This window comes from Eulemur rufifrons, chromosome 21 (assembly GCF_041146395.1).
Source record: "Eulemur rufifrons isolate Redbay chromosome 21, OSU_ERuf_1, whole genome shotgun sequence".
NCBI lineage: Eukaryota > Metazoa > Chordata > Mammalia > Primates > Lemuridae > Eulemur > Eulemur rufifrons.
In genome coordinates this window covers 22,162,467-22,180,540 of record NC_091003.1, presented here as the reverse complement: position 1 = coordinate 22,180,540, position 18,074 = coordinate 22,162,467, and the positions used below count along the sequence as shown (strand labels likewise).

General features: G+C 59.2%; 4 gene segments (V, D, J or C); all 4 read left to right on the top strand.

Moving 5' to 3' along the window:
• The first annotated feature begins 148 nt into the window (after positions 1 to 148).
• On the top strand, positions 149 to 2,125 carry LOC138401586 (immunoglobulin lambda constant 6-like). The segment is given in 2 exon segments: positions 149 to 287; positions 1,675 to 2,125. Coding segments are annotated over 2 exon segments (459 nt in total).
• Positions 2,126 to 3,138: 1,013 nt separating this feature from the next.
• On the top strand, positions 3,139 to 6,739 carry LOC138401585 (immunoglobulin lambda constant 6-like). The segment is given in 4 exon segments: positions 3,139 to 3,206; positions 3,417 to 3,618; positions 4,888 to 4,927; positions 6,288 to 6,739. Coding segments are annotated over 4 exon segments (630 nt in total).
• Positions 6,740 to 9,508: 2,769 nt separating this feature from the next.
• Positions 9,509 to 11,333, top strand: LOC138401727 (immunoglobulin lambda constant 6-like). The segment is given in 2 exon segments: positions 9,509 to 9,542; positions 10,902 to 11,333. Coding segments are annotated over 2 exon segments (354 nt in total).
• Positions 11,334 to 12,226: 893 nt separating this feature from the next.
• LOC138401584 (immunoglobulin lambda constant 6-like) lies at positions 12,227 to 15,755 on the top strand. The segment is given in 4 exon segments: positions 12,227 to 12,237; positions 12,678 to 12,827; positions 14,035 to 14,174; positions 15,412 to 15,755. Coding segments are annotated over 4 exon segments (621 nt in total).
• Positions 15,756 to 18,074: the final 2,319 nt, after the last annotated feature.

Here is an 18,074-nt window from a genome sequence, read left to right as displayed (position 1 = left end):
CAGACGGTCTGTGGGAAAATCCAATCCTAGGTGCCGATGTCCTTAGGGAGTCTGAGTTTCAGGGATTCTGCTGCTGGTCACGGGATGCCATCTGCCCTCTTAGCTGTGGGGATGAGTGTGGGAGCCATGTGGTCCCCCTGCTTAGCAGATGCCACCTGGGGCAGGGACCCAGCTTCCTCCCTCACAGCTGCAGCTGGGGGCTGGGGGGGCTCCCAGAAAGGGGTTTTTGTACCAGCCTGTGGCACAGTGTGCTGTGTTCGGCGGAGGGACCAAGCTGACCGTCCTAGGTGAGTCTCTTCTTCCCCCTCCTTCCCTGCTCTACCCCGGGTTTCAGGCAATTTTGTGCTTTTTTTGCTGTTTCCTCTGTGTCTTGTCTCAGCCTGGGGTCAAGCTTTCTCCCTGCACCCAGCTCTGGAATGAGGATCCCTCCCTGCCCTCTTCAAACTCCTGCAAGCCTCAACCCTTGCCCTCTAGCCCCCGAACCAGGGAACTAGAGGGGTAGCCCACTCTGACTCTACATTCTGTCTGAATCAGTGTCGGAGGGCCTGTCTGTGACTCTGTCTATCCTATCTGCTGTCCTTCTGTCTCTTTGAAGAAATGTTGGTTCCCTAGGACTTGTTCTGTCCTGTCCTCCCAAAACCAGGCCCCTGTCAGCCCTGCTTTGTCTGTGGGGTCACTTGGGAACCATCTCATGGGGAAGAGGAAACAGGACACAGGGAGGAGGTGACCACCTGGGAGACTTTAGAAGGATCCAGAACCCTCAGGGCTGAGGCCGGGGAACCACAGTTCTGAGGCTCAGGGCCGGTTCCCTGGGCTGTGGGTCTCAGGGTCAAGGCCAGGAAAGACATAGGAGGTGGGGGCTGCCAGGGCCTCAGGGCGGCCACGGCAGAGCTCTGAGCCGGCCTGGGACTCAGGGAAGCTCCGGGAGGGCGCAGGAGAGGAGGCTCTGGGTGCGGGGGCTCAGGCGAAGGTCCTCACAGAGGAGGGCGTGAGGGAAGGTGGGTCCCTGGGGCTCCTGGGGACACAAGCCCTCCGGCTCCACTAGTCCCAGAGACAGAGGACAGAGTCCGTAGCATGAAAGCTCGGCTGCTGTCACCAGGTGCCCAAGGGGTGACAGTGACACTAGCAAAGTCAGTGGAGTGACAGACACTCAGGGACAGCAGACAGGCTCCCTCTGTCCTCCCCAGCACTCGGGCTCTGACCCCAGAGAAAGGCCCAGGACACAGATCTGGGCACAACAGGCTGGAAGGCGAAAAGGCCCCAGAGTCCCTCAGAGAGAAGAGTCAGGGCACAATTGTCCCCTACCCAGACCCCACAGAAGGGCCTAGCCCTCACCTCATGTGCTCAGGGGACAGACAAGCCCCTGAAGGGCCCGTCAGGGTGGCAGGAGGAGCCAGAGGCCACACAGGGTCAGCTGTCTGTGAGGGAGGCCAAGGCCCAGAGAGGGCTCAGGACAGGGGATGGGCAGGGACAGGCTCTGGGCTTCCCAGGACAGACAAGGGGTTTCTCAAGGACCATTACCTACCCTCCTGTCACAGACCCTCGGACCCACAGCCCCTGCACAAGGTGCCCTGACCTGGGCTTGGTGGCCGCAGGTCCCACCTCACACCCTGAGGTCAGAGGCTCCCCAGGTGGACACGGGACTCTGACCTCCGCCCCTCCCCCACCCCACAGGTGGGCCCAAGTCCGCCCCCTCGGTCAGTCTGTTCCCACCCTCCTCTGAGGAGCTCCAAGCCAACAAGGCCACACTGGTGTGTCTGATCAGCGACTTCTACCCGGGCGCCGTCACCGTGGCCTGGAAGGCAGACGGCAGCCCCGTCACCCAGGGCGTGGAGACCACCCAGGCCTCGAAACAGAGCAACAACAAGTACGCGGCCAGCAGCTACCTGAGCCTGTCGGCCGACCAGTGGAAAGCTCGCAACAAGTACAGCTGCCAGGTCACGCACGAAGGCAGCACCGTGGAGAAGTCAGTGTCCCCTGCAGAGTGTGCTTAGGCCCCGGCCCCACCGCACCCTCGGGGGCCTGGAGCTGCAGGAGCCCAGGGGAGGGGTGTCCCCTCCCTCCCAGCTCATCCCAGCCCCTGCCCTAAACCCAATGAACTCTCAATAAATATCCTTATTTTCAATCAGAAATCCTGATCTGTCTCTTTATTTCTCTTCTCATGCTTAATTTGTAGCCTCCTCCTGGGTTCTCAGTGGGGCTGGGGACATGCCAGCAGCCAGTGGGAACGTAGCCCAGTGGGAGAGGCCAAAGTCTCCCTGGGCACTACCCAGTAGCACCTTCCTCACCCACAGTCCCCTCTGCACACCTCCCCTCTCTGCCCTAGAGCCACCAGCCTGGCACCAGCTCATCCCGGCAGGTCTCACCCCCTTCCCACTTCTACTTCTCAGTGAAGACATCCTCACGCACCATCCTGCATGGCTAGTGGGCCTTTCTGTCTGTCCATGTCACTGGGCTGAGGGGTCTCTGCTCAGGGCCAGGACAGTTCTGGGTGAGAGCTCATGTCCCTGTGGTCCCACCCTAACAGCCAAACCACCAGGGACCCGGGTGAGGTCCCCTTGTCCTGGGAGCCTTGACCCAGAGCAGGAAGCTGTTCCTGGACAGAGGACCCTGGGACACAGTCCCTGACCTATCGGGAAGGGGAACGGCCCTGTGAGAGGGACAAGGGGCAGAAACTGACAGGACAAGCAGAAGAAATGAAGGGGTTCAAAGAGCTCATCACTGATCTAGAGACAGGCAAAATACACAAAGAGAACCTAAGTCAAGGTCACAGTCTCAGCGGGAACAGAAGTTGAAATTAGCCATAGCATAACGGGGATCTTTCAGCAGGGGCCCATAGTTGAGCTGTCACCATGACCTCATAAAAAGGCTTGGAAAATGACACCTACAGGCGCATAGCGCAGAAATGCCCAATGCATATTATCTAAGTGAAAGCACTGACAAGTCCTGCTGTAGTGAAACATTTTGTAGGATGAAACCCAGCTTTCCCAAATCGTGTGGATCCCCTTGCCCACATTTAGAAGACCCATTATACTCTGAAGGATTCCAGTGTTCCACGCATCCGCTTTGGGGAACATGGTGTGAGTTTGATGCATGTGAGGGGGAGGTGTCTGTGTGGGGTGCGCTTGGTGTGGGGCCATGGCCGGGCTCAAGGTCACCACTAGCGTGGAACTGGAATCTCGGTCCTGGGAACCTGGACCACTAAAGTCAGGCTCGCAAAGACTCACTTTATGGTTGGTTTCTGCATGGAGCCTGGGGACACTGAGCCTGCATCTGAGCAGGACATGGTGACATTGGCCAAATGAGAAAAGGCACCGACCCCACCATAGCGTGGACACCCATTGCTTGCCTAAGTGGCTCAGTCGGAGTGGAACTGGGGAGTAGCAGGTACCGAGTCACACTGGGTCGGGGCACAGTAGTGGGGCTGAGAGCAGAGTCAATGTCAGGTTCCACGGGGACCCAGCACCCCCACACCCTCCGGCCCGCCCGGCCCCACTGCCCCCCTCCCTCACTGGGGCTCCGCCTCCCCCACCACACGTGCACCTGCTGCCCAATGTCAGCAACACACTGGCCCCAGGAACCCTGACGGCAGGCGATGTGGAGGTTCCCGCCATCTCTGTAGGTCCTCGGTGCCCCGGTGGCCCTCAGCCACCCGGTCTCTGCCTTTGGCACTTCAGGGAACACATCTGAGTGACTGTTATTTTGAGCTGCTCCCCGACATTCCCACGGTCGGGACGCAGCCTCGGCCTCCCCGAGCTGGAGCCCAGCGCCCCTGTCTGCTTCGGCTCTCCCTGCAAAGTGCTTCTGGCAGCCAGAGACCTCACGGGGCTCAGGCTGGACATTCGCAAAACTCCTTCCCAAGAAGTTCGCTACTGCTCAGCTGGAATTAATGAGACTAGTTACATAACTACATGTGTTAAATAAATGTGTGAAATAGATGTGTTGGAATCCACTACCTTCGTTTTAATGATGACGATGACATCTGGCCACATTGGTGATGACAAGGAGGCTACAAATAATGGACATCGGCCCACATGGAGCATATTGGGGTGGCACCTGGGTCCACTTTCTTGACCACAGGGGACTGCCATGGCTCTTGCTTTCTGGAGTGACAACGTATTCCACCTCCTCATCTCCCTTTACTGGGCCAAGCCTGGGATCAGCCACTGATCACACTGCTCTTTAGTGTCATTTCACACCCATAGTCAGGACCCTCCCTCATGTGTCCCATTGGAATGAGGCAACGACTGTCCCCACTCACCTGACCCACCTGCCATCAGTCAGATTGAGGGGACACACGGGATGCTCCCAGGTCAGCCTGGAGGATGAGGCTGGCATTTCTCACGGGGACCAGCCAGGCCTCACTGGCCAGGCCCATGACAACCAGGACAACCCAGGGAAGGAGGGGCTGACACCCCTGCAGTCAGGGCTGGGGTCCTGGGAAGGTTCCCGGGACACTGCTCTCCAGGGACGCCTGCCCTTCCCTGGGGGGAGCAGGACACCAAGTGTCACTCAGTGGTCTCACCGAGGGATCAGGGATGTGTCAATTCTGCCGAGGGGAGACCACCTGTCCCTTTTACTGCAAATCCCTCCTTAGCTACACAAATGCCCTATAACGAACTCATTCCTGTTTCTGTCAGATGCTCCTTGGGACAAACCAATCCAAGACACCAACTTGCTTTGGGAATATTGGTCCCATGGATTCTGATTCTGTCACAGAATGTCACCTGTCCTGTTAGCTGTGGGGCTGAGGGTGGAAGCCATGTGGTCCCCTGCTAAGCACATGCCACCTGGGCCAGTGACCAGCTTCCTCCCTCACAGCTGCAGCTGGGGGCTGGGGCTTGGGGGGGTCTCAGGGAGGGGTTTTTGTATGAGCCTGTGTCACAGTGTTATGTGTTCGGCGGTGGGACCAAGGTGACCGTCCTAGGTGAGTGTCTTCTTTCCCCTCCCTCTCTGCTCTCCTCAAGGTTTTAGGCACTTTTATGCTCTTTTTGCTGTTTTCTCTGTATCTTGTCTCAGCCTGGGGTCAAGCTTACTATCTGCACCCAGCTCTGGGGTGAGGACATCCCCCTCCCTGCTCAGACCCCTTCATGCCTCACCCCTTCCCCTGTGACCCCAGAGCCAGGGTGCTGGAACTGGTGACCTGGTCAGACTGACTTGTGTCTCTTTCTGTCTGTGGCCCTGTCTGTCTGTTAGTCTGTCTGTCAAAATAGGTTGAGTCCCAGGGACTTGTTCTGTTCTGCCCTCCCCCATCCTGGTCCCTGTGACAACAGCTTTGTCTATGGGGTCACTTGGGCCCCATCTCATGGGGAAGAGAGAACAGGGTAAAGGCAGAGAGTGACCACCTGGGAGACTTCAGAAGGACCCAGAACACTCCGGGCTGAGGCCGGGGAACCACAGTTCTGAGGCTCAGGGCCGGATCCCCTGGGCTGTGGGACTCAGGGTCAAGGCCAGGAAAGACATAAGAGGTGGGGGCTGCCAGGGCCTCAGGGCGGCCACGGCAGAGCTCTGAGCCGGCCTGGGACTCAGGGAAGCTCCGGGAGGGCGCAGGAGAGGAGGCTCTGGGTGCAGGGGGTCAGGCGAAGGTCCTCACAGGGGAGGGTATGAGGGAAGGTCGGTCCCTGGGGCTCCTGGGGACACAAGCCCTCCGGCTCCGCAGTCCCAGAGAAAGAGGAGAGAGTCCATAGCGTGAAACCTCTGCTGCTGTCACCAGGTGCCGAGGGGGTGACAGTGACACCAGCAAAGTCAGTGGAGTGAGAGACACTCAGGGACAGCAGACAGGCTCCCTCTGTCCTCCCCAGCACCCGGGCTCTGACCCCAGAGAAAGGCCCAGGACACAGATCTGGGCACAACAGGCTGGAAGGGGAAAAGGCCCAGAGTCCCTCAGAGAGAAGAGTCAGGGCACAATTGTCCCCTACCCAGACCCCACAGGAGGGCCTAACCCTCACCTCATGTGCTCAGGGGACAGACAAGCCCCTGAAGGGCCCGTCAGGATGGCAGGAGGAGCCAGAGGCCACACAGGGTCAGCTGTCTGTGAGGGAGGTCAAGGCCCAGAGAGGGCTCAGGACAGGGGATGGGCAGGGACAGGCTCTGGGCCTCCCAGGACAGACAAGGGGTTTCTCAACGACCATGACCTACCCTCCTGTCACAGACCCTGGGACCCACAGCCCCTGCACAAGGTGTCCTGACCTGGGCTTGGTGGCCACAGGCCCCTCCTCACACCCTGAGGTCAGGGGCTGCCCAGGTGGACACAGGAGTCTGACTTCCGCCCCTCCCCCACCCCACAGGTGGGCCCAAGTCCGCCCCCTCGGTCAGTCTGTTCCCACCCTCCTCTGAGGAGCTCCAAGCCAACAAGGCCACACTGGTGTGTCTGATCAGCGACTTCTACCCGGGCGCCGTCACCGTGGCCTGGAAGGCAGACGGCAGCCCCGTCACCCAGGGCGTGGAGACCACCCAGGCCTCGAAACAGAGCAACAACAAGTACGCGGCCAGCAGCTACCTGAGCCTGTCGGCCGACCAGTGGAAAGCTCGCAACAAGTACAGCTGCCAGGTCACGCACGAAGGCAGCACCGTGGAGAAGTCAGTGTCCCCTGCAGAGTGTGCTTAGGCCCCGTCCCCCACCCCACCCTCGGGGGCCTGGAGCTGCAGGAGCCCAGGGGAGGGGTGTCCCCTCCCTCCCAGCTCATCCCAGCCCCTGCCCTAAACCCCATGAACCCTCAATAAATATCCTTATTTTCAATCAGAAATCTTGATCTCTCTCTTTATTTCTCCTCTCATGCTTAATTCCTAGCCTCCTCCCTGGTTCTCAGTGGGGCTGGGGACATGCCAGCAGCCAGTGGGAACGTAGCACAGTGGGAGAGGCCAAAGTCTCCCTGGGCACTGCCCAACAGCACCTTCTTCACCCACAGTCCCCTCTGCACACCTCCCCTCTCTGCCCTAGAGCCACCAGCCTGGCACCAGCTCATCCGGGCAGGTCTCACCCCCTTCCCGCTTCTACTTCTCAGTGAAGACGTCCTCACGCACCATCCTGCATCGCTAGTGTGCCTTTGTGTCTGTCCATGTCACTGGGCTGACGGGTCTCTGCTCAGGGCCAGGACGGTTCTGGTTCAGAGCCCATGTCCCTGTGGTCCCACCCTAGCAGCCAAACCACCTGGGACCTAGGTGAGCTCCCCTTGTCCTGGGAGCCTTGACCCAGAGCAGGAAGCTATTCCTGGACAGAGGACCCTGGGACACAGTCCCTGACCTATCGGGAAGGAGAACGGCTCTGTGAGAGGGACAAGGGGCAGTAACTGACAGGACAATCAGAAGAAATGAAGGGATCCTAAGAGCTCATCAGTGAGCTAGAGACAGGCAAAACACACACAGAGAACCTAAGCCAAGGTCATAGTCTCAGCGGGAACAGAAGTTGAAATTGGCCATAGCATAACGGGGACCTTTCAGCAGGGGCCCATACTTGAGCTGTCACCATGACCTCATAAAAAGGCTTGGAAAATGACACCTACAGGCGCATAGCGCAGAAATGCCCAATGCATATTATCTAAGTGAAAGCACTGACAAGTCCTGCTGTAGTGAAACATTTTGTAGGATGAAACCCAGCTTTCCCAAATCGTGTGGATCACCTTGCCCACATTTAGAAGACCCATGATACTCTGAAGGATCTCAGTGTTCCACACATCCGCTTTGGGGAACATGGTGTGAGCTTGATGCATGTGAGGGGGAGGTGTCTGTGTGGGGTGGGCTGGGTGTGGGGCCATGGCTGGGCTCAAGGTCACCACTAGCGTGGAGCTGGAATCTCGGTCCTGGGAACCTGGACCACTAAAGTCAGGCTCGCAAAGACTCACTTTATGGTTGGTTTCTGCATGGAGCCTGGGGACACTGAGCCTGCATCTGAGCAGGACATGGTGACATTGGCCAAATGAGAAAAGGCACCGACCCCACCATAGCGTGGACACCCAATGCTTGCCTAAGTGGCTCAGTCGGAGTGGAACTGGGGAGTAGCGGGTGCCGAGTCACACCAGGTCGGGGCACAGTAGTGGGGCTGAGAGCAGAGTCAACGTCAGGTTCCATGGGGACCCAGCACCCCCACACCCTCCGGCCCTCCCCGCCCCACTACCTCCCTCCCTCACTGGGGCTCCGCCTCCCCCACCACACGTGCACCTGCTGCCCGATGTCAGCGACACACTCGCCCCAGGAACCCTGACGGCAGGCGATGTGGAGGTTCCCGCCATCTCTGTAGGTCCTCGGTGCCCTGGGGCCCCTCAGCCACCCTGTCTCTGCCTTTGGCACTTCAGGGAACACATCTGAGTGATTGTTATTTTGAGCTGCTCCCCGGACATTCCCGGGGTCGGGACGCAGCCTCGGCCTCCCCGAGCTGGAGCCCAGCGCCCCTGTCTGCTTCGGCTCTCCCTGCAAAGTGCTTCTGGCAGCCAGAGACCTCGCGGGGTTCAGGCTGGACATTTGCAAAACTCCTTCCCAAGAAGTTCGCTACTGCTCAGCTGGAATTAATTACACTAGTTACAAAACTCGATGTGTTAAATAAATTTGTGAAATAGATGTGTTGGAATCCACTACCTTCGTTTTAATGATGACGATGACATCTGGCCACATGGGTGATGACAAGGAGGCTACAAATAATGGACATCGGCCCACATGGAGCATATTGGGGTGGCACCTGGGTCCACTTTCTTGACCACAGGGGACTGCCATGGCTCTTGCTTTCTGGGGTGAAAACATATCCCACCTCCTCATCTCCCTTTACTGGGCCAAGCCTGGGATCAGCCAATGATCACACTGCTCTCTAGTGTCATTTCACACCCATAGTCAGGACCCTCCCTCATGTGTCCCACTGGAATCAGGCAACGACTGTCCCCACTCACCTGACCCACCTGCCATCAGTCCGATTGAGGGGACACAGGACAAGCTCCCAGATCAGCCTGGAGGCTGACGCTGGCATTGCCCACGGGGACCAGCCAGGCCTCACTGGCCAGGCCCATGACAACCAGGACAACCCAGGGAAGGAGGGGCTGACACCCCTGAAGTCAGGCCTGGGGTCCTAGGAAGGTTCCCGGGACACAGCTCTCCAGGGACGCCTGCCCTTCCCTGGGGGGAGCAGGACACCATGTGTCACCCAGTGGTCTCACCGAGGGATCAGGGATGTGTCAATTCTGCCGAGGGGAGACCACCTGTCCCTTTTACTAAACATCCCTCCTTAGCTACACAAATGCCCTATAACGAACTCATTCCTGTTTCTGTCAGATGGTCCTTGGGACAAACCAATCCAAGACACCAACTTCCTTTGGGAATATTGGTCCCAGGGATTCTGATTCTGGTCACAGAATGTCACCTGTCCTGTTAGCTGTGGGACTGAGGGTGGAAGCCATGTGGTCCCCTGCTAAGCACATGCCACCTGGGCCAGGGACCAGCTTCCTCCCTCACAGCTGCAGCTGGGGGCTGGGGCTTGGGGGGTCTCAGGGAGGGGTTTTTGTACGAGCCTGTGTCACAGTGTTATATGTTCGGCGGTGGGACCAAGGTGACCGTCCTAGGTGAGTGTCTTCTTTCCCCTCCCTCTCTGCTCTCCTCAAGGTTTTAGGCACTTTTATGCTCTTTTTGCTGTTTTCTCTGTATCCTGTCTCAGCCTGGGGTCAAGCTTCCTATCTGCACCCAGCTCTGGGGTGAGGACATCCCCCTCCCTGCTCAGACCCTTCATGCCTCACCCCTTCCCCTCTGACCCCAGAGCCAGGGTGCTGGATCTAGTGACCTGGTCAGACTGACTTGTGTCTCTCTCTGTCTGTGGCCCTGTCTGTCTGTTAGTCTGTCTGTCAAAATAGGTTGAGTCCCAGGGACTTGTTCTGTTCTGCCCTCCCCCATCCTGGTCCCTGTGACAACAGCTTTGTCTATGGGGTCACTTGGGCCTCATCTCATGGGGAAGAGAGAACAGGGTAAAGGCAGAGAGTGACCACCTGGGAGACTTTAGAAGGATCCAGAACCCTCAGGGCTGAGGCCGGGGAACCACAGTTCTGAGACTCAGGGCCAGGTCCCCTGGGCTGTGGGACTCAGGGTCAAGGCCAGGAAAGACATAGGAGGTGGGGGCTGCCAGGGCCTCAAGGCAACCACGGCAGAACTCTGAGCTGGCCTGGGACTCAGGGAAGCTCCGGGAGGGCGCAGGAGAGGAGGCTCTGGGTGCGGGGGCTCAGGCGAAGGTCCTCACAGGGGAGGGCGTGAGGGAAGGTGGGTCCCTGGGGCTCCTGGGGACACAAGCCCTCCCACTCCGCAGTCCCAGAGACAGAGGACAGAGTCTAAAGCGTGAAACCTCTGCTGCTGTCACCAGGTGCCGAGGGGGTGACTGTGACACCAGCAAAGTCAGTGGAGTGAGAGACACTCAGGGACAGCAGACAGGCTCCCTCTGTCCTCCCCAGCACTCGGGCTCTGACCCCAGAGAAAGGCCCAGGACACAGATCTGGGCACAACAGGCTGGAAGGGGAAAAGGCCCCAGAGTCCCTCAGAGAGAAGAGTCAGGGCACAATTGTCCCCTGCCCAGACCCCACAGGAGAGCCTAACCCTTACCTCATGTGCTCAGGGGACAGACAAGCCCCTGAAGGGCCCGTCAGGATGGCAGGAGGAGCCAGAGGCCACACAGGGTCAGCTGTCTGTGAGGGAGGCCAAGGCCCAGAGAGGGCTCAGGACAGGGGATGGGCAGGGACAGGCTCCGGGCTTCCAGGACAGACAAGGGGTTTCTCAACGACCATGACCTACCCTCCTGTCACAGACCCTCGGACCCACAGCCCCTGCACAAGGTGTCCTGACCTGGGCTTGGTGGCCGCAGGCCCCTCCTCACACCCTGAGGTCAGGGGCTCCCCAGGTGGACACGGGACTCTGACCTCCATCCCTCCCCCACCCCACAGGTGGGCCCAAGTCCGCCCCCTCGGTCAGTCTGTTCCCACCCTCCTCTGAGGAGCTCCAAGCCAACAAGGCCACACACCAGTGTCTGATCAGCGACTTCTACCCGGGCGCCGTCACCGTGGCCTGGAAGGCAGACGGCAGCCCCGTCACCCAGGGCGTGGAGACCACCCAGGCCTCGAAACAGAGCAACAACAAGTACGCGGCCAGCAGCTACCTGAGCCTGTCGGCCGACCAGTGGAAAGCTCGCAACAAGTACAGCTGCCAGGTCACGCACGAAGGCAGCACCGTGGAGAAGTCAGTGTCCCCTGCAGAGTGTGCTTAGGCCCCGTCCCCCACCCCACCCTCGGGGGCCTGGAGCTGCAGGAGCCCAGGGGAGGGGTGTCCCCTCCCTCCCAGCTCATCCCAGCCTCTGCCCTAAACCCAATGAACTCTCAATAAATGTCCTCGTTTTCAATCAGAAATCCTGCTCCATCTATTTATTTCTCATGCCATATTTAATTTGCAACCGCACAGAATTCTCAGTGGTGCTGGGAAAATCCTGGCTCCAGCTCCAGGAGGGTCCCACACCCTCCCCAATCTCCTTCTCCTCAGTAAACACCTAACCATGCAGCATCCAGGGCTGCTCATGTGCCCTTAGTGTCTGCTCACGTCTCTAGGCTGAAGCGTCACTGCCCAGGGGTGGAGGCATTTCCCAGTGAGATCCCATGTCCCCACTGACCCAGCCACTCCCAACCTCCCAGAGACCCAGGTAGGCTCCCTGTGGCCCTGGGTACCATGACCGGGGCAGGACGTTGTCCCTGTAGAGTGGACTCTGGGATGCTGTCCTTGCCTACCTAGGATGGGAGAGCAGCTCAGAAGGAGACACTGGTGGCCCTGGGAGGGGAATGGCAGGAAATGAAGGAGGTCTCAGGATCCCTGAAATCAGCCAGAGGCACAAAAAACAAGGGAAGGAGACCCTTGAGCCAAGGCCATGGTCCCATCAGGAGCAGAGGTTGAAAATCCCTGTCCATACAAGGCACCACTTGGGACAGCGTTGGTCAGGTGAGGGCTCCATGGCGGTGCTGTCACCAGCAAGTCCTAGAAAGGTCTGCAGAATGAAACCCACAGGTGCAGACCTCAGACAAGGCAGCTCTGCCAAGCAAAGGACCAGTAAGTCCTGCAACTGGGAAACAATTTCATAGAACCTAACAAGTCCTGCATCCTGTTGACTCTCCCAGCCGACGCAGGAAGCCCTCTGAGTTCTGGGAGACATTAGTGTTCCCATCACTAGTGTTGAGAGGTGGGGTGAAGCTGAGGCAAAGGGGTGGTCAGCTGTGATCAGACGGGCATGGGGTCAGGGTGAGGTTCAAGGTTAACAGTAGCATGGGGCTCAGATCACCACCATGAAGAGTCTGCAATTCGGAAGTCAGGCTTTGGGGTAGAGTCTGATGGTTGCTTTTGGCTGGAGCCTGGGGACGTTCAGCCTGTGTGAGGGTAGGACTCAGGTAAACTGGGTTCAGTAACAAAGGACACTGAGCCGGGACCAGAATGGACATGTAATGATTGTCCCAGGGAGGCTGGGTCAGAGTCTTATTCAGAGGAGATTCAGGCAGGGGCACAGACGTCACGGCAGAGTGAGTGTGTCTTGAGGGTTACAGGCAAGGACAGGCTTCCAGGGGGACTCAGCAGCCCCAGACCTCCCATCCCACCAGGCCCCCCTGCCCCACTCACTGAAGTGGCACCGCCCCACCCCTAGCACCTGCCCCTGCAGCCTGATACCAGACACACACTCACCCCAGGGTCCCCGACAGCGGGCGCGGGGGCCTTGGGAAGATGCAGTCCCCAGCCCTCCTCATCAGTCCTCGGTACTGTCAGCCCCCCACGGCCCTATCCCCTTTGTGCCTCCAGCTCATCAGGGACATGGCGGCTGCCTTCAGCACAGCTGTGGGGTGCACTGGCCAGGCCAGGAACAGAGCTGCCAAGCCGGGGGCTTTGTCTGCAATAGGCACCCATGTCCTTTCGTCATTCTTTGAGTGCCATTAGCTGAGTCGGATGGTCATTAACTTTCTCCCTCAGACGGGCGGGAACTCCAAGGGTCGATGTTTCAGTTCACGTCCCTCTAGTGAGGGCTGTGTCGGGGACACAGGGCCCAGCAGCTGCGACTTACTCACTCAGGGTGTGTTTCGTGGTCTAGAATAAAGAAGAAATGCAGATTCCTCCCTCTTATTCACCACGTTGCAAATTGACGTTCTGGTGCCCGGCCATCGTTCAGGGTGGACAGTCAAGTTTAGCATCACGGTGAACGCTCGTACGAGGGTGTATCTGACACGTGGGATCCACTGTTGTTATATATCAGTGGTGATGACAATGTGGCTGCAAAACATGGACGTTTGCCCACTGGGAGCCTCTTCACGTGGCTCCTGGAGTCCCTGACATGACCCGGGGGCCCTCACCAGCTCCCGATTTCTCAGATGACATAAGGTTCCACCTCTGCCTGTCCCCTTCCAGCCCAGGCCTGGGAGCAGCCCTGATCCTGCTTCGCTCTAGTGCGATGTGACATTGGCCCCCACAGTCAGGAACCTGGCTCATGTGTCCCATTGGAATGAGGCAATGGCTGTCCCCACACACCTGACCCACCTGCCATGAGTGGGATTGAGGGGACACAGGGGATGCTCCCAGGTCAGCCTGGAGGATGAGGCTGGCATTTCTCACGGGGACCAGCCAGGCCTCACTGGCCAGGCCCATGACAACCAGGACAACCCAGGGAAGGAGGGGCTGACACCCCTGCAGTCAGGGCTGGGGTCATGGGAAGGTTCCCGGGACACGGCTCTCCAGGGAAGCCTGCCCTTCCCTGGGGGGAGCAGGACACCATGTGTCACCCAGTGGTCTCACCAAAGGATCAGGAATGTGTCAAGTCTGCTGAGGATAGGCCACCTGTCCCCTTCCACAAAAATTCACTCCTTAGTGACACAAATGCCCTGCAATGAACTACTCATTCCTGTTCCTGGCAGATGGCCCCTGGGAAAACCCAATCCTAGACACCAAGTTCCTTAGGGAGTCTGGGTTTCCAGGGATCCTTCCGTTGGTCACAGGATGTCACCTATCCCGATATCTGTGCGTCTGAGGGTGGGACCATGTGGTCCCCCTGTTGAGCAGATGTCACCTGGGGCAGTCACCCAGCTGCCTCCATCACAGCTGCAGCTGGGGGTGGAGGAGGGGTCTCAAGGAGGGGTTTTTGTACAAGCCTGTGTCACAGTGTAGGATTTTCGGCACAGGGACCAAGCTGACCGTCCTAGGTGAGTGTGTTCTTCCCCTTGGGGCACTTTTGTGCTGTTTGTGCCGTTTTCTCTGTATCTTGTCTCAGCCTGGGGTCAAGCTTTCTCTCCGGACCCGGTTCTGGGGTGAGGACAGCCCCCCTACCTGCTCAGAGCCGTGCATGCCTCACCCCTTCCCCTCTGACCCCAGAGCCAGGGTCCTGGATGGGATGACCTGGTCACCCTGGACTGTCTGTTCCTTTGTCTGTTGAGGCAGGTTGGGTCCCCAGACCTTGCTCTGTTCTGTCCCCTGCAATCTAGGCCCCTGTCAGACCAGCTTTGTCTGTGGGGTCACTTAGGTCCCATCCCAAGGGGAGGAGAAGACAGGGTACGTGCAGGGAGTGACACCTGGGAGATGACAGAAGGACCCAGATCCCTCAGGACTGAGGCCAGGTCCCCTGGGCTGTGGGACTTAGCGTCCAGGCGGGGAGAACGGTGGGAGGTGGGGGCTCCCTGGGCCTCAGGGCTGCCATGGCGGAGCTGTCAGCCTGCCTGGGACTCAGGAAGGCCAGTCAGGAGGCAGGAGGGAGGAGAAGGGTCTAGAAACAGGTTGCCAGGCAGAGGGTCATTGAATACCATGCTGTTCCCTGAGGCGGGCTGGTGGGTCTCCGCCAGATGCACTCCGAGCAGCGCAGGCCCCGAGTTTACAGACGGGCATGTCCCCGTGCAGGCCGCTGCAGGCGTGCCCTGTAGACTGAAGGACTCAGGCGGGGACTCCACAGACTGCCAGAGCCCAGCGCAGGCAGCCTCACTCTGACCCCTGCCCTGCTGCAGGGGCTCCAGGAGAGAGAGACTTGGGCAAAAACGTCTTTTAGGTCGAAGACCCAGAGCCCCCTGGAGCAGAAGTGTCAGGTCGGAAAAGTCCCCAGAGTAAATCCGACAGGACACCCAGAGAGCTCAGGAAACAGACAGCCCAGGCAGACCCCACGAGCATGTCAGGAGCAGGCAGGCAGTGGCCGAGGGGCAGCTGTCTGTGTGGGGGCCCAAGGCCGAGGAGGGTCTCAGGAGAGGTCCCGGGCAGGTCCACGCTCTGGGGTTCCCAGGAGGGACAAACAGTTGTTTTAGGAAGACTCTGATGCACGCTCCCCGGAGACACTGTCACCATGTCTGAAGGGTCCTGCACGGGCTCTGTGGGGCCAGACCCCTCCTCATACCCTGAGGTCAGGGGCTCCCCAGGTGGATGCAGGACTCTGACCTCCGCCCCTCCCCCACCCCACAGGTGGGCCCAAGTCCGCCCCCTCGGTCAGTCTGTTCCCACCCTCCTCTGAGGAGCTCCAAGCCAACAAGGCCACACTGGTGTGTCTGATCAGCGACTTCTACCCGGGCGCCGTCACCGTGGCCTGGAAGGCAGACGGCAGCCCCGTCACCCAGGGCGTGGAGACCACCCAGGCCTCGAAACAGAGCAACAACAAGTACGCGGCCAGCAGCTACCTGAGCCTGTCGGCCGACCAGTGGAAAGCTCGCAACAAGTACAGCTGCCAGGTCACGCACGAAGGCAGCACCGTGGAGAAGTCAGTGTCCCCTGCAGAGTGTGCTTAGACCCTGGCCCCCACCCCAACCTTGGGGGCCTGGAGCTGCAGGAGCCCAGGGAAGGGGTCTCCCCTTCCTCCCAGCTCATCCCAGCCCCTCCCTTACACCCGATAAGCCCTCAATAAATATCCTCATTGTCAATCAGAAAACGTGGTCTCTGCTTATTTGTCTTCATACATTTTCCTTCCTAAACTGGACCAATCTGAATGATAAACAAAATCTTTTGACCTTGTGACCCAGCAGGCAGAGAAAGCTCCTGTGGTTTCCCCGTGGGATACATTTACTATCACCCTAACCCCCATGGAATGTTCCAGAATGAGGAAATGGCCCTCTGAAGGAACCCAGGCCCGCTCCCTCTTCCCCGCCTCTCTCCTGCACTTCCTGCTGCCCTGTGCGTATGTCCACCTCTGGCAGCCCAGGGACAAGCTCCCCCTCCGTGCCCTTGGCCTCCAGGAGAATGTCTGCCATGGCCTTGCTGTGTCCCTAGGCCACCTGAGCATCCCCTCTCAGCCTAGAGCATGCCCCCTTCCTCAGGGGCCACCCTACACCTGCCTCCCCAGGGACCCTGCCCTCTGTCTCCTGTCCCCTCCCTGTAGCACGTGCCTACTGGACCCTCACCCTGGGCCCTGGCCACTCACCCCACGCACACCCCTGAGTGCCTCTTGTCTCCCACACGTCACTGGGTGTCTGGCTCTAGTCAAGGCCCCTGGGGGGCAGGGGTTTGGTCTGCTCCCCAGTGACCCCACTGCAGGTATCTAATGTCCCAGTGTCCCCAGGTTTTTAATGGGCTGGTGAGTTCAAAGTCAAGAGTCAGATTCTGGGGTTCTGCCATGGGTTGGTGTAAGCTGGCTCCTTGCTTAAGACTTGAGAGTGAGATCTGAGCTATCACACACACACACACACACGCACACAGTGCACACAAACACACAAGTCCATGTTGGGCATCTCTATGGGAGGATTGGGAACGGCCCAGGCAGAAGGTGCTGCCGAGAGGCCCAGGTTGGGACGTGAGCAAAGAAAACCCAGGGACCTGCAGTCCCCAGGCTCTGGGGCTCCAGGGCCAGCCACTAACATGGCAGAAGGGCAGGATTCTCCATCCAGGCCAAGAGAGAGACAGGACACCAGAGGAGGCTCGCAGGAGGAGGTCTGGTTGGGGAGTGACAGGTGGATCTCACAGTCGGCAGAGTCACTTGCTATGGGGAGTGCAGGGTGTCAAGTTCATGTCACAGGTGTGAGCTCTGCAGGTGATAAGCGGGACCAGGAGACACGTCCAGGCCCCGTGTGTCCAAGGCCAGCTCTGCAGAAGCCCATCCCGTGTGGGGTGCCACGTGTGTCTGCAGCTGAGGGCACAGGTTAGCTGGTGCACCTGTGCACGCAGGAGACCACAGAGCACCTGTGCACGTGGGTGCAAGCACAAAGGAGCTCAAGGGGAAAGCAGAGACCCCCACACGGAGCTCCTGGGGGAAACTGTGCAGAAGTGGGACCTAGATACCCCCCACAATGCAGAGCCCCCCTCTGGGCCACTCCAGCTGTTTCAGCACACACGGCCCTGAGGAGAGCAGCCATCCCCTGGGCTCAGGATGTGGACTCGGGCAGGGAGCGTACACTGCACCTTCAGGACAGCCAAGTCAAGCACGGGGACGCTGGAGCTCAAACTTGCAGTGGGGTCTGTGTCCCTGGGGGAAATGGAATTCTCCCTCCGCCCCCAGATCCCATTCCCAGCCCCATCCGCCACGACCCCCTGCACTGAGGATGTGGGGGGCATCTAGGACCCTCCCCACGATTCCCAGCTCCTCAAAGGGGTCCCAGCACCGTCATCTCAGTGTTGTAACCAGGCCTCTCCCCTCCTCCTCACTGGCATTCCTGACACCCGCTGGGCCGGGCCACACAGCTCCCTCCTGGCCATGCAATTAGCTGGGAAACGACCTCCACGCACAGCCCTCGAGACCCCCTCTCATGACTGGGGTGGGTGGACTCCAAACCCTGAAGGAAGCGAAGTTCAGGTTGGTGGGTGCAACCCCCTTCTCCCCCGCGTGGCTCCACCAGCCCATGTGAGAAGGAGGCTGGACCCTGGGCCTCCCAGCAGCTGCAGGGGGGCCTGGGCCGGGTGTCGGGAGGGGTTCTTGTGCGGGGCTGTGTCATGGTGTTACACACCCAACTGATCATCGTTGGTGAGTCTCTCCCTTTCTCTCTTCTTTGGGGTGTGGGGTGAAATGCGGGGAGATTTTTCTGTCCTTTCTGCTCTCCCTAGAGCAGGGACCTGAGTCTCTCTGGGGTCTGCAGCTTTGCCCCTTTTTGTCTGCCCTTCGCCCTGTCCACCCGGTCCACACTTGTCGGGCACCTGCTCAGGGC